The sequence below is a fragment of the Centropristis striata genome, chromosome 17 (assembly GCF_030273125.1).
Source record: "Centropristis striata isolate RG_2023a ecotype Rhode Island chromosome 17, C.striata_1.0, whole genome shotgun sequence".
Taxonomy (NCBI): domain Eukaryota; kingdom Metazoa; phylum Chordata; class Actinopteri; order Perciformes; family Serranidae; genus Centropristis; species Centropristis striata.
In genome coordinates, this window is record NC_081533.1 from 10,174,340 (window position 1) to 10,200,112 (window position 25,773).

Below are 25,773 nucleotides of genomic sequence, written 5' to 3' on the forward strand. Positions count from 1 at the left end.
ATAATATTGTAAGGTAATGATTTTTCTTGCTGAAAACAACATAATCATCATATCAGATTAATTTTAAAAATGGTGCTGCACAAAAACCTTTAAACAAGGAAATGGCTCCTTAAGTAAAAAATAATGAAGTATTATCTGCAAAATATACTGAAAGTTTAAAGTACCTGTTATGCCACATTATTATTGATGCATGTAACATTTTTATTGTGCATGTTGTCCACATTCAGATAACTAATACAGTACAAATACAAAAACACACATCATATTGCTGAATGTAAAATTAAGGAAATTTAATGTTGCCTTACTTTGGAAAAAAATTGAAAATGAGAAGTTTTTTTTAAATGGTAAAAAAAAGTATGGTAGTAAAAGTTTCACTTACACTGATTGTCATGTTAAAGTAAAAAATAAAATAAAGATATATTTACTGTATATTATCCATATTTTTATAGAAAATATAATAACTATAGGTTTAGGTTAACTTTAACTTTAACTTTAGGTTGTTCACTGTTATTTTATGGTAAATGTTTGGCAATTTTTGCTGCCAGACATACTGTTGGGTAAGAATGTATATAATATAATTAGGTAATGATGACAATAAAGCTGCAATAATGCTGTTTTGATATAAATTGTTAAGGTTGTGAGGCAAAAAAGGGACATTTTCATCTGAAATGGAGTCAAAAGTAGACTAAAATATAAGTAACGTTAAAGTAGGTAAATGCAGTACTTGAGTATAACAAAGGATAAGGTTACATAAGGACACATGAACTCGCATAATGATGCGCAATACCATGCAAAAACGTGCTGTTTTATGGTTAAAACTTATTCGAATGTAAAATATTAATAATATACAGTGTATATGGGCTTAATTAACACGACAAGACTGGAGCGCTTTATCAGGCACTGAGAAAAACAACTGCATGAGAGCAGAGAGTGGATAAAGCCCTCCCATCCAGTGTAGTGTGGTTTATGACTAGCGGGCATTGCGCAGACGCACTGAGAGGGGTGCACATTAATACCCTATAGATGAGGACAGAGGCAGCAGGGCGTTTCTAAATAATAAGCGCTGGCAGAAAGCAGGGGAGGGGCTGAACCTACACGAAACATGGAAGGAAAGCCAAGTTGCATCTTGAATGCCTAAATAGCTGCTTTTTAAAGGAAACGTCCGGAAAGGTAATTACAACGTTTCTTCATCCGCACTGGTTTTACTATAGTTTGTGTCGCGCTGCAGGGAGGCAATATCTTCAAATGCGTTTTACCTCACAGTCAGAACTTTTAAAATATATATATATGTGTGTGTGTGTATAGATATGAGGGAGGTTTGAAGTTTTCGAGTCGTGTTGTAAAAACTGGCACAAGTCCTGTAAAACAAACTCCTCGCAGTCGCTTGCAACTTTCGCGATACCGTAAAACCATGAAATGTGCGCGTTTATGTTGCGTGAAATCTCTCATTATCGCTTGTATCGATCTTCCTGCTCATTTTATAGTATGTATACAATCTTTATTGAGACGAAACAAGTCGTCCAGCTGTTCGTGTTGGTCAACTTCAGAAAGTTGCCAGTCTGACAGCTGGACACTGTATCTCCGCGACCACACCTACAACCATGCTTATCTGTGCTCGCCATGCACAAGGATATGCCTAAAATACACTTTAGTGGTTAGATATCCGCTGTAATTAAACTATTACGGGTTGTCTACACAGCTTGATCTAAAGTAGCTACTTTCTTGATAGAGATCTCCCCAAGAGTCAGCATTTATACTCTCCATTGGACACTGTGCGTGTCTTATTTCTCTGTAACTCTATTTTTCTTTAGATATTTTATTTCACAGTGTTTGGAATGTGAACCCTGCATGCAGAAATAAACCAGAGGAGGGTCAGAAATGCTTACTCACAGCACAAACACTGCACCCCCCACACACACCCACAGGCATGACTTAAGTGTAAGCAGCGTGTATTTAAGCAGTCTGACTGTATGTCGTGAGACTCAGACACACATCAGCAGAAAAGCAGTAGTGGCACTGTACTGACGTCTTTATTGGTTTCAGAATCTTTGTGTGACTGCTGGTAAACTCATGTGACCCCTGTGTGTCTTTATAAACTGTATATTTTTACTTTTACAGCTGCATATCCTCTCAAATTGCATAATAACAGCTAATAATAACACAATATGCATGCAACCATGGTGGTTTAAAACAGGAATATACAGACGCCTTTGGAAGGCCTTTTCTGTGCAAACACACAAACACACTTTGCCACATAACAAACATATATTTCCTCCTCATCTATTTGAAGTAGCTCCACCAGAGAATATTTATCTGTTTTGTAATTCAGCTCTGTTTGTTAGACTGCAGCTGCTGATGAAAGAGTGTGGTGGCTTCTCTTTATGTGTCTGGACATGCAGTCTACTGCTTGTCACGTCTCGTAGATGTCACTACCTACACGGAGGTGGAGGACGTGTGTGTGTGTGTGTGTGTGTGTAAGGGGGTGTGTAAGGGGGTATGTAAGTGTATTTCACATGTGAGGGGAAATGAAATATTCATCACTTCCAGATTGAACTCACATCGGGGCAGAGTGTGCTCCGATAACACGCAGCAGAGATGAAAACCACAGAATAGTTGGATGTTAGTGGGATATGTTTTACATTGTTGTTGGTTACATTAGTGCTACAGCCGATTATAACTGTTTTAACCCTCTGCATCCCAACAACCCGTTTCAGGGTGATTTTTGGCTCTTTTTACATTTCACCCACTGTGGCCTTGTATTTCACTGAAGTATATAAAATCTATAAGTCCTGCAGCTCTATGGAATCAGCACAATCATGACTAGAAGTGGGAACAACTCAAAAATGTCTTTTGTGCAGAATTACAGTTATAAGGACATAAATCATAAAAAAAAAGAATTTCAAGTTTTTAACAGGATCACTTTATTTATGGCATCGTTTTATATCAGACATTTTACGAGACACTTTGGTTACTTTTTTTGTTGGAAAGATCAAACTTTGACGATAATGCCTATTTTAACAGCTCTTTCTATGATGAACAGTATAAAATAAGAGTAACACAAATGTGTGTGATCAAACAAAAATTCAAAATCCAGCCAGACATTCAATGACAACATTAACTTACTTATGTCTTCAGAAAGTATCTGTGACCCAAACAAATCAGCACATATAAGTGTGTGTGTGAAAATGGACTTTTATCTTTGCAATTGGAAATGAAATCCCTGCACCACAAAGCAGAGAAAACAAAGCGCACATGTTGCCAGCTTTCACTTCTTCTGGTGACCAATATTCGATGATACGACACATTTCAGTCAGTGACATAAAAGTACTGAGTTTGGTAAAGTAGTAGTAGTACTTTTAAACATGGCAAAATTATGTGTAGATGTGGTGTTAGTCAAAACAGTCGTAAAAATGGGAGAACAGTAGAAATAGTTGAAGAAATGAGTTTATGTCTCTGGGTTTATGTTGTAGCAGATATACAATTCTCTACTTCAAATGTTGAAATTAAACCCTTAATATCTTACAATGTTAGTTTATGTAAAGATATATTGGACACTATAGGAACAGAGTCTCTATACAACTAAGAAATGTAGTTTTATTACTGCTAGCTAGCTACAGCTACTAGCTAGCAGGATGTGGCTTCAATTTCGAAACCAAAATGGTTCTAATAAAAGACTTCATTTCTACACATATACATTACATTATTATTTTATACATTGATATATACATTTGTTGTACTTGTCTATCCCCGAGTGACAACTTGTGATAATATTGTGACACTATCTCGACCGTAAAATAAAGAAAATCCTGTGAGAAAGTATCTTTTGCCAGTTAGTTTTCTTTGTCATCACAGTGCTTTTATTGGTGATTCTTTTCTCTTTTTTTTTGCAACCTGCATGCGTGCATTGCCAATGTTTGTATACAAATTATTGGCCCATAGAAGTAATAATAACTGTATTGTTTTTGGTTGTGTTGGTAGAATTTGTTGCACTACCTTTGCTTGCAGCAACAGTAGGGGGAATAGTAATAAAAGCACTGAATCTTAAACATTTTCCATTATAAAACCATTGTTCACCATCTGTAAAACTGGACCTGTAAACCAGATGTTGTAGCTACATGCTGTGTTCTCTGGCTCTGTTAGCAGGAGCGTTTTCCAGTCATTGAACTGGGATATTTTCAATGGGTGTGGTTCACATTGAGCAGTGGAAACTGGAACTGGAGTTCCTGTAAGCCAATAAGAGCCAAACCCCCTTTCAGCTTCTGTTGTGACTGACAGCCGAGGCTTGAAACAGGAAGAGAAGTGTGTCAAGAGTAGTAAAAAGAAAGACGGAGCTGAAAGAAATAGAATCAAACGGTAGAGATGTTAAAAATAAACCATTTAGTTATCTGTGTTAGAAATAAATACAGAGTAAAGCTTGGACTACAAAGACAGAGGAACTGAGATGAACTGTTCCAAAGCTCCAGTTCTGTCAGGAGCTTCAGTGGCACTAATGACAGTTTACACTTCCTCCTCCCTGTCTCTGCTTAATTAACGAGTTGGAGAGAGCTTTTGCTTGTTCTGGGCCATGTGCTGCCTTCATTGTGCATCAAGAGTCAGACAAAACTGCACCCTCTGTTAGCCATGTGCACAGTATATGCACAGCAAACACCAGTACTGCAAAAATAGTCTCACATTGAAAAGGTTGAAAAGTGTAATAACCAAAATGTGCATAAAGTATTAAAAGTAAAAGTAATCTTGCAGAAAACGTGTGTAGCATATTATATTGCATATATTATTTTATTAAGTTATTATTACTCTAAACTAAAGCAGGATTTTACATTGGATGGAGCTCATGTTTAACTCTTTTGTATTGATTTATGATTTTTTTTCATTATAATTCATTGTTTGGCTTTGAGAAAAACAATGTTTGTTTTGTCCAACCAATAAGCTGGAACCATGAAATATTTTTTGCATGAAAAATGACTTATAAATACATTTTCTGTCAATCGACTAATCGTTTCAGGGCGTCTTGTATATAATTTCAAACAAAACACATTTTATAAGCTGTTTAAAAGCTGTTTTCTACATAAAAATCTTAATTTTTAAAGTAACTATAGCTGTCAAATGATCATAGTAGAGTATAAATGTACAATATTTCCCTCAGAACATGCTACACACACTACCATGTACCACTTTGTTAACACGCCTCATCTTATTAAACATTGACTTTAATACGTTTCAAACTGACACTGTTCACACATTCAACGTCCCACAGTAAAAGTTGCACAGATGTGCCTATTGTGACTAATCCCTCTGCTATGCGTTGGGCATGTGTGTGTGTATACGGTCCACTGAAAAGAAATAGGTAGGGCTCGTTTGCCTTTTAAACCCTGAATGCATGTATATAGAGGGTGTATAGCTCCTGTCTGTGTTCCATACACACGTACTATAGAGCTATGTGTGGACTTGCATCTCTGCATTTTAACTAGTTTTTGTGTTCACAGGCTGCTGAGGTAGCTTATTTCCCTAAACAGGTTATGGCATAATATTGACGACACGTAGCACAAAAGGTGTCTTATGTGTAAAGATACTGATCTAGTTTCCTTTTTAATTTAACTTCCTGGTCTGATTTCCCATTAGTTTAGTGAGTATGTCATATTAGTATGCAATCATACCAAAGTAACTTTTGTGCAGAACCGACTAAACACATTTTTCTCCCTAAAAATCTTCGGTATCCGTTGGTAAGCTGTCATGAAATAATGCAATGTAGTGTAATAATGAGCTTTATAGTTTGTATGGGGCAAACCTAGAATTTAAAGCAAGTCAAAAGATGTCTATGGGTACTTTTATGTTCAGGTAGACTACAAAGAACGGGTGAGTTTACTGTTTACTGAAGAGAGAAAGGCTTAGCCTTCAAGTGATTTATATGAAACAAAACCTTGTTATTGATTTAAGGGCTAAATATTTAACTAAAATGTCATTGAACTCTGCTGATCCCCTCTGGTTCAACAATTATAACAGCTTTTTTTCTGGCAAAATATATTTGTATAGGAGTTTCTGATAAGCGTTGTTTTACCACTTTGGCTATATATTTGGGGTGTTTGAGGCTTATTTTGACTGTGCATATTTACCATATAGGCCTATGCACAACAGGAAAGAAATAAACAAGACTCACATTGGTGGTGCCAGTAATGGCATCTATAGAAGTAGTAGAACATAATTGATACCAGTGCTAACACGTGTTTGTATTGGAACCAATGCTAAAGCAATCCCAGTATCTAATTTTAACCTTTTTTCTTCAGCTGCTGGTGGACAAGAAAGGACCGCCCTCCTGTTGGAATAGCAAGAAATTGTGATTGGTGCTCACTTGGACGATCTGGCCTTCACTGTGAGGAGGACATCTCTCTCTAGAGCCCGTAAAGCTTCCACACTTGTGATTGTTATTGCATTCGAAAGCATCCGGCTACAGCAGGACCACAAGTACCGCAACCAAGTAGCAGCCTGGTCAATATTTCATAGCCTCTTAATGGCCACTGATGTTTCATTCTGATTAATGATCGAGCCTTATGTCAGATTTACATCAGCGCTTTACATCAAAACCGTAGCTCACAGTTTCCTCATTACTTATTGACATTTAAGTCTTATTGTAGGTCCACACGGACAAACATCCGACAGATAGTGACAGCTGACCATACAGCTAACTCCCAAAGCTCAGGATGGAGGAGCACATCTATGCGACAGGCATGGCCGCCAAGCTGAGGAGCCAATGGGATCGGGACGACGGTCTAGGACAGAATCACAAGGCGGTAAAGTTTCTGGGTCAGGACTACGAGTCTCTGAAAGCCCAGTGCCTCCAGAGCAGGAGGCCGTTTGAGGATAATTTGTTCCCTTGTGCCGCATCGTCGCTGGGATTCAACGAGCTCGGACCGAGATCCTCCAAGACCGCCGGAGTCCGCTGGATGAGGCCCCCGGTGAGAAAGGGGAGGGGGTCAAAACCATTATTTAGCTATTTTATTACCAAAGCTACATTAACTTTGTTCGGTTGGTGTTTAAGTGCTGTTGGAAAGCTCCAATACCTGACTGTTGAGAGACTAAACTGCAACCTTTTAAATGCAAGAAGCTTTGAACTTTATGTGATGTGTTTGCAGCATTACATATCTTAGTTACCTCCGCCAACGAGGTTATGTTTCTGATTCAGTTTGTCTATCAGCAGGATTACGGTAAAACTACTGGCCCGCTTTTCATAAAATTGGTTGGAAAGGTGTAGCATAGGCTGAGCGACAGCATATTAAATTTGAAGTGGAATCAAATCACGGGGCATTTACACAAATTATTTTTCACTTTCGTTACCATTGCGGGATAGGGTCTTTGTGCTGCCTTCATGTGGTGCCAGTATAATCAGAAAAATTAACTCCCAGTCACATTTCATGGCTTACCTTATCTGTTTCCTTTACTCGAGTACCATTCTAGCTTCCTTTTTATTTTACTTATTGCTCTGATTAACCATCAGTTTAGCGCATATGTCATAGCATACATTCATATCAAAGTAACTTTTGTGTAGATCTGGCTAAACAGCTTTGTCTCCCTGAAAATCTATGGTATCCTTTAGACAGCTGTCTTGAAATGATGCAATGTAGTGTAGTAATAAACTTTGTAGTAGATGACACCCTTTGAAGTCATCAAACATGACTACAGAGGGTTAGGTACGATCCAGTGACTGGCAGATAAAGTACATTGAAAGGTATATTTAACAATAGTAAAACAAAACCAAAAAGGTGCAAAAGAACCAAATCAAACAATAATGAACAGACCACATAAATTAAAAAAACAAACAAAACAAAAGGCCAAAATTAAATGACTTTTCCATGACATCAGGATGTAAAAATTGAGCAGCGTCAACTTCAACTTCAACGTCAACTTCCCTCTAAAGTTCTGGCTTGACACTCCATGCCAGTTTTTGTTTGATGATGATCGGCCAAGTAAAACCAGAGATAAGGTAAAATATATTTAATATAAAAATATAAAATTGGACGTAATCTTCAGTGTTTTAATTTTTTTTTAAATCTGATATTATGTTTATTTTTTTGTGGGTGATCAGTAAGTCAAAGTAAAACAAATAATTATCAGGTCATATAGGTGAAGTTGTGCTGAAAAAAATGATACCACAATGGCATTGTAAACATTTTTTAAGTGGTATATACAGGCAGAAGTTTGTGAGAAAGCTGTGAAGTATGGGCACTAACATTCTCTGTGTTTAATGGTCCCATGATATCCATCAGACATTGACTGATGCCTTCAGGAGATAACAGATAACTCAATTTCCATTCCACTTTTTTATTACCTGGTATAATATTTTTTTCCTCACAGGCTTTCTCTGTTGCTTGGCAACTAAACTTTCTGTCAGGAATGATTGGTCAATGTAATTTTGATGTTCCCGCAACACCAGCCAGGAGCTCACGAGTGTCTCAGAGAGGTTTCTTTCTTTATTAACCTATTATTATTAGATTATTATTACATGCACATATTGAAAAGCAGAAGTTTACAGTTGTATTTAATTGAGATGGAGCTTGTTTTAAACTCATTTTGTCGTTTTATGATTATTTTCATGATGATTGTTTATTTGGTTTGCAAAAATTGTAAAAATTGTGAGAAATACTATCAGAAAAAAACCAATAAGCTGGAAGCATGAAATATAATTTTGCATGAAAATTGACTTAATTGCTCAGAAAAACGGTAGAGTTAAAGAGTTTGAGCTCTACTTCTGTAAACTGTTGGGTATAATTTACTCCAAAACTAATTTTATAAGCTGTTTCTGTGTACAAATGGAGTAAACATAATAAGTAGAGCTGCTTTTTATGCGTCCATTTATCTCCCCAAACCTCCAACCTTTCCCTTCCCAGTCTCTGATAACTGCTCACTACATTATAAATACACCAGGCTGCTCCCTGTAGTCGAATATGACACAAGAGAGAGCGAAGTGGGACTGTCTTCACTGGGTGTTATCACGGCAGCTCTGGAGACAGCACACTCTCATTACTGTTCGATTTGCACATGCCGTGACAGGTCGCTGCTGTCAGTCCCGTAATAGAGCAGCGAGACAAGTCGTGATCTTAAAAGCTCTCGTCGTGATCATCAGCGTGACTCGAAGCCTGTTAGCTCCTCCGGCAGCTTCCATTTGAGTGTGTGTAGCCCTGTGTGTGTGTGTGTGTGTGTGTGTGTGCATGTGTGTTAAAGGGCCTGCTGTGTGTCTGGAGCCTCTAATGCTTCCCGGGGTCTCGTGTCTCCAAAAAGTGGCTGTTTTATAATGCATGCGCCCTGCCTGCACCACAGGATCTGTAATATTTACGCTGCATAAGAGGGTTCATGGTGTTCACATTTCCCAAAAAATCTGTGCGTCTGAAAAAGAGAATTTAAGCCAGCGTGTGTGTGATGGTTACTGTTTCTGTGAATCCAACCGTGCGCCTGATGGTGCGTGTGCAGCTATGTGTGTGTTTGTGGGGCACGAGAATAAATGGAATATTTCTTTTTATAGCAGCATGTGCGGTTTCTCACGCTCAACACGCTGAGTCGAGGATGGTCGAAGAAGTAGGACATACTGGGGAACAAGACGTGGATAAAAAAACACTAGAAAGCAACATATGTCTTCCTGAAATGTTGATTTTGTAAAATCTTTGTTGGCCCCCCATCAGCTTGATGTTGTCTTTAGCAGCAGAGATAGGCTAGCCTCTACCAGGGCTGCATCTAATGACTATTTTAATAGTCAGATTGTCGATGACTGAAACGATTAGTCGACTGACTGTATAAATTATTGTTCAGTTACTTAATATCAGACCTGGACCCAAACGCAGAGGAATCACAGTTCAGGCAGACTTTATTCAATTCTTCACCCTCTGTGTGAGTGATAACCAAACAGGCTACTAAAGTTATCTATGAATACAATGGAAAAAAGCAAAAAACAAAACGGAATAAAGACTAATAAACATAGAATCACTTCGAAAAGGGAGGGAAGAAATCCCTAAACTAGGAAAAAATTAAAATAAAATAAAATAATAATAAAAAAAGAAGAAAAACAAAAGGAAACTAGAAACTCAAAACACTCCCAAAGGAGGAAAGACTAATCTGGTAATGAATGAACAAAGCTAGACTCTATGAAAATGTATCCTAGAACTACAAAATCATTCCAAAGGAGGCTAACATGGACTATTGAACTTAACTGAACAACAATGCTAAACTATGAAAAAGTACAAACAAAAAATCACTCGCATTGAGGCAAAGAATAAAGACTTCCATAGAGCAAAGGCAAGGCAAGGACAACACATGGACTATGGCTGGGGTGCACGGCACAAACAAGACACTCAGACTATAAAACACATGGGGGTAATGGAGAACAGGTGGAAACAATCAGGAATCAGGGACACTCAGACCGGTGACACATGAGGAAGGGCAAGTGACCTGAAACGAGAGGAGGATTAATTTTCAAACTAAAACAAGAAGTAGTACATTTTCACAATAAGACAAAAACCCAGGACAAAACAAATCCTCCCTGCGGTGTGACACTTAATGGCTCTTGTTTAGCTATCAAGCTGTTAAATTTATTGAGAGGTTCTTTTAAAAGTGCTAAATAACAATAAAGACAATACATATGTATTCCTTATTCAGAAATATGTCTTGAACAAAACTTTAGGAACTAGCAACTAAATATAGGAACCTGTTTAAGGCGAGGTGAGAGCAGCTTTTATAAACCTCCGATGGGGAGTCCAAGGTGGAAGAGCCATTAAAAGCCAATACAAATCCTTCTATAGATAGCCAACGTTAGCTAGCTGAGAAGCTAATTATCTTACCTGGATTAGTCTGCGTTCCACAAGTCCGACGTGCCTTTTTTTCAAATGTTCTCGCATGACTGACGTGCTCCAGTGATCTTACAGCCAATCCTCTTATTTGCAGGGTTTAGGGTGAAAAACAGCAAAGAAATAAACTCCAGAAAACAACATCAGACACAGCACTTAAATCTGATTTTGTCATAATTTTTTTGTCAACACTGTTGACTAATCGTTGAACCTTTAGCTTATACTTGCAATTCAATTTAATGTTACAGTAAGAGACTAAAAACTAACAAATATACATTTGGAAACCAGTAAATATGAGGCATCTTATCTTAAATTACTTAAACACGTAATGGAGTAACAAAAAGTTTATCCATTTGAAGTAGAAGAAGACAACTTTTTAACTGGCTAGCATGCTACGGTAACTAACTACTTATTAACTCCTTGATCATGACAGAATATACTACTAGCCTACTTCTGTCATCACTTCTTATTATAGAGATGTCAAAGAAAGAAAAATGTGTTGTTTATTTAAATTATCAAAAGGAAAGTGATGGTTTTTTTTCTAGCTGCCAGCGTTAGCTAGCATAGCTAGCGTGCTATTAAGCCTTCATTTTCCAAGGATCATGCCAGGTGGCTCATGGAGAACCACTCTAAACGCACATAATATAACATGAGCAAGTACAAAATGTGGTTGTGGTGGCCTTTCTAAAATAAGCATTAGAGAAAATTAGTCTTTCATTCTGAAGAATTGATAAGTAGCAGCGTTAACTAGCTAGTGTGCTTGCTAGTTGAACAGTGGTCTACTTCCACCTTCGACAAGTAGATTCAGCTTTACATGTATTTGTTTGCTGAGATTGAGATCTTTTGTTACGAACAGAGATATCTTTTGGATGTTAGCTTCAACCAAATACAAGATACAACAAAACAAGCAGAGGAAGTCTAACTAAATCAAAAGTTTAAAAAATACAACTTTGAACAACTTCATAGCTTGAGTAGTCTCATAGACATTACTGTATGTTGGGTGTATGTGTAAAGCAACATAAATCTAAAAGTGAGACAATATGGTTTAATAGTTATTTGCTAACTTTAGAATCTCAGATGTTTGATGTGGAGATAGACTTTGTTGCTAGCTTCAACCAAAGCGACCAATTTGTCTGCTTGATGAGAAAATACTGGTGGTATAATGCAGTTCTATATCTAAAATGTGTTGTTTTCACAGTCTAACTACAGATATTAAATTAAATCGACAGGAGATAGCATTGCAGGTTCTAGCCAGCTAGCTGACTTCCCCTCATTTTTAGTCTTTTTTTACAAAACACCATCACGTTATTCAAGACTTTTTTTTTTTTTTTACAATTTAAATGTATTCCTGTGTCAGGAAACAGTGTAAAAGGATTTAAATTGGCAATATGGAGATTTTTCAAAGCATTTTGTCTTGTTAATCCTGTATAAATCACGTTTTGTGTACTTTTTATGGACTAGGCTTTTTGCAGCTTGCACTAGTCAAACAGTCAGCATTTGAAAGACAACAGATGTCATATGTTGTAAAATGGCTTTCCAAAAGCATTGCAATAATGTGTTTGTTTGTTTGTGTGTACACTTGACAGGAGTTCTGCAAGCGCCCTGAGTTCATTGTTGATGGAGCTACTCGCACAGACATCTGCCAGGGAGCTCTGGGTAAGTCCAGCCTACAGAGTTACCATCTGCTTTATTGTTACTGCTGCATGAGTCAGCTATTAGAGGGCAGGAGAGGACAGCCGAGGAGAGAAATGGCTTAAATTTAATCTGGTAGAAAGTCAAAGTGAGAAAGGCGGGCAGAAGAGGTGATGGATGGAGGCTTGCCAGGCTGCAGTCCCACTCCACATATCATAACCAGGGTTATATTAACTGGATAGTGTGGGGTTAGGAGAAGAAAATATGATTATGAAATAATATTATTGTGGTAAAGTGAGATAAAGCTGAGCTTGTTGAGCAAAGCAAGAGTCCCACTTCCAACCCAAACAATATATTGTACACGCTGGATAAGCTTTGGATACAACATAAGCCAGACATGTAAACATAAAACCTTGTAATGGGTCATTTTCCTGCCACTACAGGTCTTTCAATCTAAGCAATAACAAAGAATGGGGTTCAGTGATGTTGTAAAATAGCGTGGGATCATAAGAGTTGTTGTCAACACCAACATTGTTGTCATTACAGTCAACTTCTCCATAGTCAGGAATCCTTCAGTGTTCAAGATGGTTTTTACTAGGAGCTGAATAATCTGCAGGGGTCTCCTTCTCTTAGAAAAAAACAACCTGCTGATTAAAACCAGTAAAAACACTGAATAATGCAGTTTTACGTTAAAAATCTGTGTTTTTTTCCAATGCTGTTCATTGAGCACAGAATGTCCTGGTCCACTTGTTTTTCTGTGTAAGTGTAAACTGGGAAAACTTGGCTCAGAACTTGCTGAAACTGGCAGACAACCACAAACGCAAAGGAGATATATCTCCACTGACAGGTGACTAAATGGCGATCCACTGGCTCGCCAAGGGGCACGCCAACTTTCTGTCTTTCAGAGGCTGGAACAGGCTCAGTTTTATTGCTACAGTGAGATTAACTATTAGAATCCATTGATACTAACCCAACAAGATCTCCAACCTAAACGACAATATAGATCGATTTTGGGGGATTTTTAACCCAAAAATGGTTAAGTTTAGCACCAAATCTGTGTAACAAATGCCATCCGCCCCAAAATTTCAAAAATCTATGAGACATAGTAAAGCGTGGGGATGACCATCATTTCATACTTCACAATCATAGTGTTCTAAACCCTTTTACATGTTCACAATTAAATTTTTTATTTCTGATTTATGATGAGAAAAACTTGACACACAGTGCTGCGCTGCTTAAAATAGGTTCAGGTTCCTGGCTTCCACATGACATATGTGACTTCTAAAGTGGCATAATTTGTTTACCTTTTATTGACCTAAAAAAAATAGGGGTAGAATGGTAAGAGGTTAAATTTAATGTAAGGACACAACTCAACTACATTTGTAAGATAGCTTTCATCGTTTTTAGACATTTCAACGCAGAAAAAAGTTACATTTTATAGCATAACTTTTAAAATTAAAGCAACAGAGGCTGAAAACATTTACTGACTTGATTAAAATTACTACATATTCCACAATGAAGCTCTTCTTTAAAGCCATGCCTTTTAAACTCTAATCATCTAGTCTGTAAAGTAGTTTGCAATCTGTAATAATCTCAGACTTTAGAAAGCTTTAACAGAGTCAAAGAAGAAATTATATAACCGTTTTTACAGAGAGAAGCCCTCCTGAGCTGACCTTATTGTGTAAAAAATTATAGAATGGCCCTTTAAATATTGTATGTCACAATAAATTAAGCTAAGATGAATGAGCTTCAATATGTACACAAAAGACTATTTACCTGCTCCCACTGCATACATGTTTCCCTTCTCTGTGTAAATGAGACTGAGCTCTTTAGTCAACATGGCAGATTAAAAAATGAGCAAACTGATTGTGATGTGAGTGACAGATGGAGACGGATAGCCCGAAGGAGAGAGAAACGGAGAAGAGTTAACAGTCAGTTCAGCGTACCCAGTAACAGTTTATTGCCTGAGATGTTTCCTGCTCGACACAGAGCTGCATGTATAATTCATGCTTTGTTTCTCTGCCTCACATCTGTAAACAAGGCCACCCTCGCTCTGTTTGAGTAGCTCTGGCAGTGCAGGAAGTGACTTCCCCCCATCAGCACATGCAAAGACTTCACCCAGCAGCAGCCGCTCACTCCCACAGGAGCTGAGCTGAATTGCAAAACAATAACCCCAAAATAATGTTAAGCCAGAAAACACGATGCTTCACTTTGTTTTACAGCCAAAATGCACTGAGAAGTCTCTATCTGTGTACTGTGAGTTATCTGTCAGACAACCCACCAGCTGCTATCAGGTGCTGTTTATGGATTTTATGCTAGATAAGAATATCTCTTAAGATCTTAACATAAAAGGGAAGTACTGTGAATCATTAACCAGCATTAACAGATGAAACTCAAAATGAAACAGAAAGTTTAAAAGTCACTGACCCGACTCACTGCTTTAAAGCCCCTGGACTATTTTAATTTTAATTTTAATTTTAATTTTAATTTTAATTTTAATTTTAATTTTAATTTTAATTTTAATTTTAATTTTATTATCAGTAGTGGCATTGATGGCACCCTTACCTGTTTTTTTTCTGTCATATTTTTTATTAATTAATCGAATTTCTCTTTTCTCTCACTCTCTGTTTCTACTTAAATGTACTATTTTTATTATATTATTTTTATTATTAATATCAAATTATTATTATCATTTCTCATAGTTTGCTGTCATTCCCTGGACTTTATTAATCATTATCATTATCCCTTATCATCCATCATTATTATTATTAAAATTTGCGATTTATTTTTTATATTTTATTGATATTTATATTTAATATATTTTTATTTTAATAAATTAATGTATTATTATTATTATTATTATTATTTTAAATTAATTTCTCTTCCCTCTTCTCCTCATCCATTCACACACACACACACACACACACACACACACACACACACACACTCACACACACAACCCTGCTGTATTATTTCTTAAGGAACTTTTTGTGAGCTGGCCTGTATTGTTGTTCCTGTCTTTGTCCTGTTTGTTTGACTTGCAATTAAAAAAAAAAAAAGAGCTGTGAGAAATAAAAATCATGACCTTTGGCATCGGTGTGCAAGATATGAGAATAGACCAATCAAAATGTTAAACTACTCAAAGATAGCACAACAAACAGCACTGTTTTTGATGAGATTATCTCGGATCACATGAGACAGCCTGCATGTGTAAAAACTACATTAGTCAGAGTGTTCCCGCTCTCTAACGGAGAAATGTTTGCAACACAATACATCATAACAGAAACAGAAACAGAAACGTCTTATTGTGGAGCTGTGGTCGTTTAAGCCCCTTTCCAGTGGAACAAGTGCCTCTCCCATTTCCCAGAGGGCAAAGCTTGTTCAAACATAGTTCCAGCCTCTTGTCTTTACTGAGCTGTTAATGGGAAAATTCCAGTTTTATGACTGTCTTCTTCCTTGAGCCTCCAAGTGCATTTCAACCTCAGGGGAAGGAATGACCTGAAAGGGAGAGTTCAGATTTTTGAAGTGGGGTTGTGTGAGGTTCTTATTCATAGTATATTACGTAGAGTAAGTGTACGCTAAATATAGAATATTTTCACTCCTTTTCTTGGTGTCAGAGAGCCCTGTTTAAATGAATGTGGGGGGAACTGAAGCCGTGATCTATGCTCGCTTCAAAACCACCAGACTTCATTGAGAAAAACAGTAATTTTACAATGGCAATTTGGTTACTTGACCAGGTTTAGGCTCACAAACTACTTGGTTAGGTTTAGGGACAAAAAAATACATGCTAAAGTTTAGGAAAGAATCATGGTTTGAATTTGGAAAAAAACTAAGCTATCTCATAAACACTGTGTGTGTCTGAGGGGAACTGAAGCTGTGATCTATTCTCGCTTCATAGCCACCAGACTTCATTGACAAAAACAGAAATTTTACCTTGCAGAAAACGTGAGTTGTCAATCTGCTTCAATTGGTTAGTTTCTTTGTTTTAATCTGTGGCTTTGGTTAATCCGAATCAATCCCTTACAACATGAGGCAAGTGGGTCTATCTGCAGGTACACAGCACTATAGGACACACCCACTACATGACACTTCCTCTAAACCGTTGCAGTTTGGTTACTTGATCAGGTTTAGGTACCAAAAGTACTTGGTTAGGTTTGGGAAGCGATCATAGTTTATTTTTTTAAACAGTAATATATCTTATAAAAGATGTATGTGTCTTACAGTAAGTTTTTGCTGTATTTGGAATATTTTCGCCACTTGCACTGTTTAAGTTTATGCATGACAAAACCTCACGGAACACAGCAGTTGTTGGTCAGTTAGTCGGTTAGTTTGTTTGTGTTAATGTGTGACTCTGGTGAATCCCAATAAACACCTTACACCACCAAAGTCACACTAAACGATTGAGGCAAGTGGGTCTAAGATTAAGATTAAGATAAATTAAGATTTAATTTATTAGTCCCACAACGGGGAAATTTCCAGAGTTACAGCAGCAAAGTGGATACCAAAATAACAATAAATAGTAAACAGTAGTATAAACTACAATTATAAGAAAGCGATGAGCAAATAAATAAGTAGACATATAAAAGTATTAACAATTTAAACAAAAAAAATGTAGGGACATTATATACAATGTAGAGAGAGTCAGCAGTTGAATATGGACCGTTCCACAGAGAATATTGCCCATTAAATTCAATTTTAAAAAGTTTAAAAAGAGTGTTTATCTGCAGGACACACCTTCTAAACAGTCACTTGATTAGGTTAAGGCACAAAAACTACTTGGTTAGGTTTAGGAAATATCATGGTTTAGATTTGAAAAAGTATGTTATATTGTAATTTATCTCATAAATAGTGTTTCTAGTGTCTTGTGGCCTGTGAGACTGGAGGTAGATCCTTCTCGTTTGAAGCAGTGTTAGACCCGAGTTGTGCAAGTTATAATAGTACAGTATAAGTACAGAAAGTATAAATACAGAAGTCTGGTGGCTTTAAATCGGTAAATTGTCTGTAAATGCCATCTGATTGCAAAGTAAAGCAGCTAAAATATGTTTATCTATTGCCCCCATCAACAGCAAAACATTGGCAAGCCTCAGTGCTAAACATCTAAAACCTCATCTCTAAAAATCTGAACTATTCCTTTAATGAAAGGGATTTTTTTTGCTCTGGAGATTTGGGGATTGCTGTAGAGTCAGTCTGCTTTATTTGAAACTTCTGTCCAACACCTGTTTCACATAAACAGCCTGCTGTCATATTTGTTTACATTCAAATGTCTTATAGTAGGTTTTGGTATTCAGTGCTGATAATAAAACTGTGTGTGTGTGTGTGTGTGTGTGTGTGTGTGTGTGTGTGTGTGTGTGTGTGTCCTCAGGTGACTGCTGGCTGCTGGCTGCCATCGCCTCGCTGACCTTAAACGACAACCTCCTGCACAGAGTGGTTCCTCATGGACAGAGCTTTGGGCAGGGATATTGTGGCATCTTTCACTTCCAGGTAACATTAGCTTTACAACTAGAGACTAGAGTCACATTGGAGGTGAATGAAAACCAACATTTGCCTGTAATTGGGGGGAAGTCCTTGCATTTGTATTTGAGACGAGCAGTTCTGTGTCAGCTCGCTTCATTTCTGCAACAACTCCTTCCTGTTGTTTCATTTCCTGTTTGGTGCACAGCCGGTGGTGCAAACTATGACAGTGAAAAAGATAGTTTTGTTACTATTTAGTTGAGGATAAGTTTATTTAGTTGCATGTCTGTTTGACTGTTTCCAGTACAGGCAAGCTAACGTCATGTTCAGCTGCTGAAATACATCCAGAGAGTTTTCTTAAAAGTAGAAACGTTGCTGCTGGAAATGATTTGGTTAGTCTCTCGTTGTGGTTAGATTCATGATGTCATTTCTGTTTTGAAACTGAGTCACAGGAACGTCCCTCGATGCTATCGGCTCAGTTCTTTTCCTATTAATCATACATTTGCTGTTTGCAAGAAAAACAAAGCAGTTTAGTTTTTTATATAACCGTCTGAACCCGAGTTGTTTTAAGGGCATTAGTTGCTCTTTTTACATTTTAATCACTGTGGCCTTGTATTTCACTGCAATATATAAAATATATACAACATATATAAGTGCTGCAGCTCTATGGAATCAGCACAATCATGACTAGAAGTGGGAACAACTCAGACATGTCTTTTGTGCAGAATAACACAGTTATAATGACATAAATCATAAAAAAACTTGTGACTCTTTTTGAATTTTTACAACCTCCCCTGTCCTCTCCTCTCAGCTCTGTGTAAACAGATTTTCAGTGATTTGTCACGTGACTGTTCATCTCAGCAGAATCAATCATGGCTTCACAGTGTCTCTGAGGAGCAGGATTTAATGTTTTAACAGGATCTAGTTATTACAAACGCTTTTACAAATTCATAACTGTTGTTTGAATGACACATTTTGACAGAAATATCACAATTTTAAGCTTCCTTTTGGTTACTTTTTCTAACGGAAACTTTCGTAACTGATGATCCGTTCAAGGAGGAAAATAGGAAAAGTTCAATTTGTCTTCACAATGTCTGTTTCTACAGTTTTTTTCTATGATAAAGTGTGTATTTTTTATGATCTTGAAAAAACTCAATTTTCAATCCACTGCAGACATTCATGCTGAATGCTAGTAAGTGATTAATTATTCTAAGTGTTCGCTTACTCCTGTGAGGATTTCCAGCTTTACTTCGTCTCATTTAATTCTAATCTGAATCATTTTGAGTATTTGCAGGATGATACTTAAATTAAATTAAAAATAAATGAATAAAAAAACTAAAATCTATAGGATATTTGATCATGAAACTAGCAGCACTTGTAGTCTTCATGTGAAGTTTCTTCCTCAATATGTTGAACCAGTGAGTCAGCGAAGAGTTTATCTAATGGAGTCTTTCCTCAGAATTTCCTGTGAACAATGAGGATTTTAAAGAGTTATTTTTCTTTCTTAATCTCCTGCTATTGCTTGTTAAACCTCACTGAGTCATCCGAGATAACTGACCTTTCAGATCCACGCCCAGTCAGTCAGTCAGTAATAAACTTTACCTGACAGGATTTGAGTCATCATGAAACTGATTTAAGCACACTTTCTGCAAGTGACCAACACCCATTTCTTTATCACACAGAATATTTAAACCTAGTCTGTCAGTCTCGTCTCTTTAGGCAAAACTGCTGTTGACAAACAAACACTGTTGCATCTAATGGAGCCGAGAGCTGAAGGACCAGTCCTGCTGCTTTGTGACAAAAATGTTTCTTCTATTACGGTGCGAGCCTCTGGCAGACTGCCTTATCAGCTGAACTTTGCTCAGTATACAAAACCAAATACTCCACACACACACGCACGCACACACACACACACACACACACACACACACAGAAGCAACAGGCAAATTTGATGCACTTCAGTAGCTGCTGCACACTGGAGCAGTGACACAGGTGCTGCAGTCAGTGGGCAGGTGAACAAGACAGTCTAACATCCGACAAGGAAATCATTGCAGCAGCGGTTTATAATTATGATATTATATCTGGAAATCAAATACATGCAACTGAAAACGGCCTGCACACTAGAATCCTTACACTCACACTTTTACTTGCAAATTTCCTCTTTTTTGTTGTTGTAAATAAATACAAGAAAGAATAATAGGATTATAAAAGAGGTGTTGGTTACTAATCACCAAACTTGAAACCCTTGTCAACTGAAATGATGGATATGAATTATTGCTAGTGGCTGTACACCGCCACAGTTTGTCCTGTTAGAACAGTGGTATGAGGCTGGTAATCTGGCCGGTCCAATGACACTCTCACACTCTTTCTGCTCACTTGTTTATTTAGAATGAGATGTTATGGGCATCTTCAGATATGTGTGTGTGTGTGTGTGTGTGTGTGTGTGTGTGTGGTAACTGAAAAGAGAAAAATAAATATGTAAACAAATATGAAAGTTTAAACATCTGAAACAGTAATGGATAAACAATATGATATAATATAAACAAGTTTGAAAATTACATATATGATGACCGAATTGAACAGCAATTAATGATTGTAAGGAGAAGCATTAACCGAATAAGGGACCGTCAATATTTTACATATTTGAACGAAAAGCCGCCGCTGCATAGGCCTATTAAACACACACAGAACAGGTAATTACACGACGGTCCCTAACTGACGCCTAACCGCTCACAGTACAACTTAACGGGAGGGAAAGTCCGACATAAACTATGCATATATTGATTATAAACATGAAAAATAAACTGAACAATATACACATGATATAGGAATAAGTATAAAAATTAAAACAGGGCAACAAAACATACAGAGACAAACGAAACACTGCACTCACCTCTTAAGGACGCACACAGATATGAAACAAAAGGAAAGAAAATACAGTCCAAACATGAAATGGCGTGTAATCCAGATGATAAACTATGAAACTGCAATGAAAGTTCAGATATAATAGCAGTGTCCCCTAGAAAGACAACAACTGAACTGAGGAGAGCCTGCATCTGTCTCTTCAATTAAGAAACTTAGTTGCTGAAATCCTATTGGTCTAGGGAGCGCATGCACAGCTGGTGGTGTGAGTGGGTGACCTTCTGAACAAGGATAATGCACTTTTCCCACACAATCACATTTTAATTAAAATACATGTGTCTGTACAGAGTTGTGAAATTTACTAACAATACAATTGTATATGTAGGGTTTTTTGTATGCAATAGGCTCATTATTCTTTACATATCCCACCTTTTTAAACCTTGTACAGCCAGATTGATCTCTAAAGCAATTTCCTGTGATGGAGAAAAGTCTGGCTGCAGCCCTGATCATTAAAAAAAAAAATTTGTTTAGTATCCACTTATCATTCTGCCACTTTAATTGAGAATTGGGGGTTGTGGGCAGTGGGCAGAGGGTTTTTAAGGGGAGATAGCAGGTCAACAATAAATACCACACAGAAGTGGTGAACATCATCTGAAAGCTGTGAACCTGAAGATTTGAGATGCAGCTCACTAGTCAATTAAGTAAACCTATGAAGGTGTGTAAGGGTTCAGAACATTAATGTTTGGCTTTCTGAAGTCCATTTCCAGCTCAACTATGTCCCATAAGTTGTTGCAGCAAATTCTTGGTTGATACCATTTGTTACACCCATTTGGTGCTAAATTATGCCATTTTTCTGTTTGAGAATGGAAAAAAATGGTCAAGACCCCTCGAGAATAGTGATACCCAAGCAGCAACCTCCCAGTCTGAGCAGTGAAGCACAACCAGAAGTGCCTTCAGCCTGCAATCAAAAATCGAATAGGTTGTTGTAAAAGCACTCCGGTCCTATCTATCTCAATACAAAATGAGACGACTTCTCATTTTGGTCCTAATCGCTAGTTTCAAGTCTTCTTCAAGCAATATGTTAATGTGTAAATAATGGTCCAATTTAGAAGAAAATAGATGATAAAGCAGCGTATGACGCTAACATGGCGAGCCGTCATCAGGAGAGAATTGAAGCAAAACAATATCCATGACGCTGTGTACATCTGAACAGCCGTGAACTTATTTGTCGTGATTTTGTCTTGTTCAGCGTTCGGTTGTAGCCTCCTAAAAGACACTTCAAGGAGTCGGCTGTCAATTTCTCTGATAATTAACGTACATTTTGTTTAAGCGTTAAGAGTTTATTTTTAGATAGACCCGTCCTCGTGCCTCCACAGTTCAAATATGGTCTCTCTCAGTTTCAAAAAACAAAGTTACGTGGAAGTTGATGCTTCAAACGGGCAGTACACAAACCAATAAGTGACGTCACTGTGACCGCGTCCATATTTACAGACAGTCTATGGTGATACCCAATTTATGCAATTCACTGACTTTTAGTGATTCCATTGTGCAAAATATTCATATGCAATAGGCAAAAATAATGCATGAGAAATGTAGTTTTTGCCTAAATCATCAATGCATTTATCATCATGTAAAGAAGAGACTTGTGGTTACCAATAGAGCCCTTTTTCATTCAAATATCTAAATTTTCTATTTATCCCGTTCCCGACAGGATATCATGCAGTGGTGGGCCATCAGGGCCAGCAAGGCCTTCTCTGCTGGCCTAACATAACCAGAAATCATGATCATAATTATGATAAAGGTTAATTTAATTTTTAATTTTCTTTCCCTAAATATCTAAAAGTATTCATATTCTTCTCATGTCATATTATGCTCCTTCCAGTGCTGTTGTTTTTAGGTTAGAGTTTTTATCCAATCAGAATTCAGCTATCTTGTGTTGCCAGGCTGTATGAAATCTGCCCGGGCCTTCAGAATCAACAATGCGGGCGTCTGTGCACTGTAAGTGAACGGGCAAATACAGTTGATAGATAGTTGCGATAGCCAATCAGATCACGAGTTGTGTCAGTAAGGCCCTCTAGCTGGCCTCACGTTGAACGTGACATTTACGCGTCCTGTGATTGGATATGGATACTTACTAGTTTGAGCCACGGCAGTGCTATGCAGATCAACAGAGTCACACCCGGCCGGGACTGTTAACGGTATGTAAATAATCTGGCGCATTCGCGCAGCTGTGTGGTTGTACTCAAAGCAACAGGTCACAGAAAGTCGTGATACATCACGTTTTGACATGAAAAAGTTTTTTTACAAAGAGACTTGTTTATTGTGTTGCTGTCGCCAAAGTATGGCCGTCTTGTTAGTGTCTTTCTGATATTAAACTGCGATTTTGCAATTTATTGTACAGTCTTGTTAAAGCTTGCATATTCTTTGTGGACTCATTTAATAAAACTTTTTGGAAAGATAATTTTAAAGACCCTTTTATTTTTAAGTTTTGACAGTAGCATACCAGATATGTTTTAATTGCTGATGAGCCCATTTTGTAGGCTACACAACTGAGGTGATGCAATGCCTAGTAGTGCTTCAGTGTGTTTCTAACTACTCTCCAGTCCTGGTGTTATAAATGCTGGCATAATGAAAGGTATTTATTGACTAAGTTGGACATCACTGAAGACCTAAGTGTGAAATGCACCGCCCGCCACTGATATCATGACATGGTTGGTACCACTGGATTCCTCAGCTCTTCTAGTTTCATACACTATCAGTATCTTCTCTATAGCCTTGTCCTATAGCCCGCTACAGCCTCTGAAAGAAAAAAAACATCAACTCTGATGTCCCGCGGGCAGATACAGACATCAGGAAGGTCTGTGTCTGTGATCTCACATGCCTCATTATCTGTGTCAGAGTGTGAGTCCTCTGATATTACACAAGCTTGTCTGGAGAGCCTCCATCGGCTAGTTTGCATGGCAGGAACGACTTTGAAGCCAAAATGTGTTGCTAAACATCCTTTCATGATCCTCTCATGTTCTCAGAAAACTCAGCTGGTGCAGAATCAGGATGTGAATATTTGATGAATTCATTTGTTTCGTGCGACCTTTCATTTTTTCCCGACATCAGAGAGCACTTTGAGCTGAGTCAGCTGCCCTCTGTGATGCAGTGAGAGGTTTCCTGCCAACCAGACTGACCGCCTGCCAAGTGTTGAGACGTGGAAGAGAGGCAAGCATAAAGGGAAGAAGAGAGAGAGTGAAGAAGGAAGTGAAAGAGGGGAACAGAGCGGAAGCACTCACACATCAAACACACACGTTACATGCAAAGGAACCGACCGACACACACAAAGATCCTCGATCACTTATGTGAGCCCAAATCAGACACACGCACACACACACACACACACACACACACACATGCACGCACACACACTCCCATGCACACACAGACACACACACACACACTCACACACACACACAAACACACACTCACACACACACAGACACATGCACACATACACAGACACACACGCACACACACACAGACACACACATCAACACACGCATGCATGCACACACACACGCAAAAACACACACACATGCATGCACACACACACACACACGCATGCAGACATATACATGCGCGCACACGCACACGCACACACACGCACAAACACGCACAAACACGCACACACACAGACGTTGGGGAAATCCATCCGTCAACCCTGAGGGAGATTTCATCATCTGTGTTGCTAAATGTCCACTTTTCTGAGGCGTCCTTGAGAAATTCAGCTCCAGGGCTGTAGTGCTGGCTCATCTAGTATCAAAGGATCAATAAATACCATCACACACACACACACACACACACACACACACACACACACACACACACACACACACACACACACACACAAAGCCACCATTTACAGATGTCTTGTCTGCTGGGGCTGCTGACTCAATTACAGAGAAGTCAGCCAAGGGAGAGCAGAATGTTTGGCTCATTTTCACTGATTATTTCCAGGGACTCTGTGTTATATATTTATGTGTGTGTGTGTGTGTGTGTGTGTGTGTGTGTGTGTGTGTGTGTGTGTGTGTGTGTAATGTAATATAGTCAACATCCTATATGGATTCAAAAGCTTCCAGTTATTCAAATAATTTGGTTAAAGTAATCAAGCTGGCTTTTTTAGTGGGTAGTAATTCTATGAAGCTGCTTTATTTACATTACTTTATCCCTAATTACAGTTATTGTATTTCTTTCTTTTCTCTCTTTTTCCCCCTCGTTTACTTTACCACTAAGTACAGTAATTCAATTTTTTCTTCTTCTTTTTTTTTTTTTTACTTTACCTGACCTTTAAATACTTTGAGTACAGTACAGTATTTCTATTTTTATTTCTCCTTTTCTTTTTTCTTTTTTTTTTTGTGCCCTTTTTTTGATGTTAAATCTCGACCTGAGAAGTAACTAAAGCTGTCAGGTAAATGTAGCGGAATAAAAAGTGCAATATTTGCCTCTAAAATGTAGTGAAGAAGAAGTATAAAGTTACATAATTGGGAAGTTGTCAAAATAACACTGCAAAGTTAGGCTTTTTTTATGTTTCATTCAAAAAACTCAACAGCAGTGAAGCTTAAAGTTCTTGAAAGTTTGATAAAATGCTGCAGTTGTTGTCGTCCAACATGTTTGATATCAGTTCAGTTCAGTTTGACTGAATACTTTGTTGGTCAGTCTGTGGGTTTGACTCTCATTGTGGAGAAATAAAAAGACTGAAGTGAGATGAATAGACTGAGAATTTTCTCTCCTATTTGACAAAACAATTCTTGATTGAATTTAATTTTGTGGAGACAAAATGCAGTTAAACAGTTTCGTAAATTGCAATATATTGTATCGCAATACTCACCATATCGCAAGAAGCTTAAAATCGCAATAATATCATATTATGACTCAAGTATCGGGATAAAATCTAATCATGGGGCCTCTGCTGATTCACACCTCCAATAAGTACAGTACTACTTAGTTACATTCCACA

General features: G+C 37.7%; 1 protein-coding gene across 1 annotated transcript in view; it reads left to right on the forward strand.

Annotated features, from left to right (window-relative positions):
- The first annotated feature begins 1,030 nt into the window (after nt 1-1,030).
- The window catches only part of capn1 (calpain 1), a 51,480-nt gene continuing 26,737 nt past the window's right edge, over nt 1,031-25,773 (forward strand). The window contains exons 1-4 of the mRNA XM_059354325.1: nt 1,031-1,170; nt 6,282-6,950; nt 12,413-12,482; nt 17,821-17,939. Of these exons, the coding sequence (XP_059210308.1) occupies nt 6,696-6,950; nt 12,413-12,482; nt 17,821-17,939 (444 nt within the window). The 5' untranslated portion in view covers nt 1,031-1,170; nt 6,282-6,695. The remainder of the gene's footprint in view (nt 1,171-6,281; nt 6,951-12,412; nt 12,483-17,820; nt 17,940-25,773) is intronic.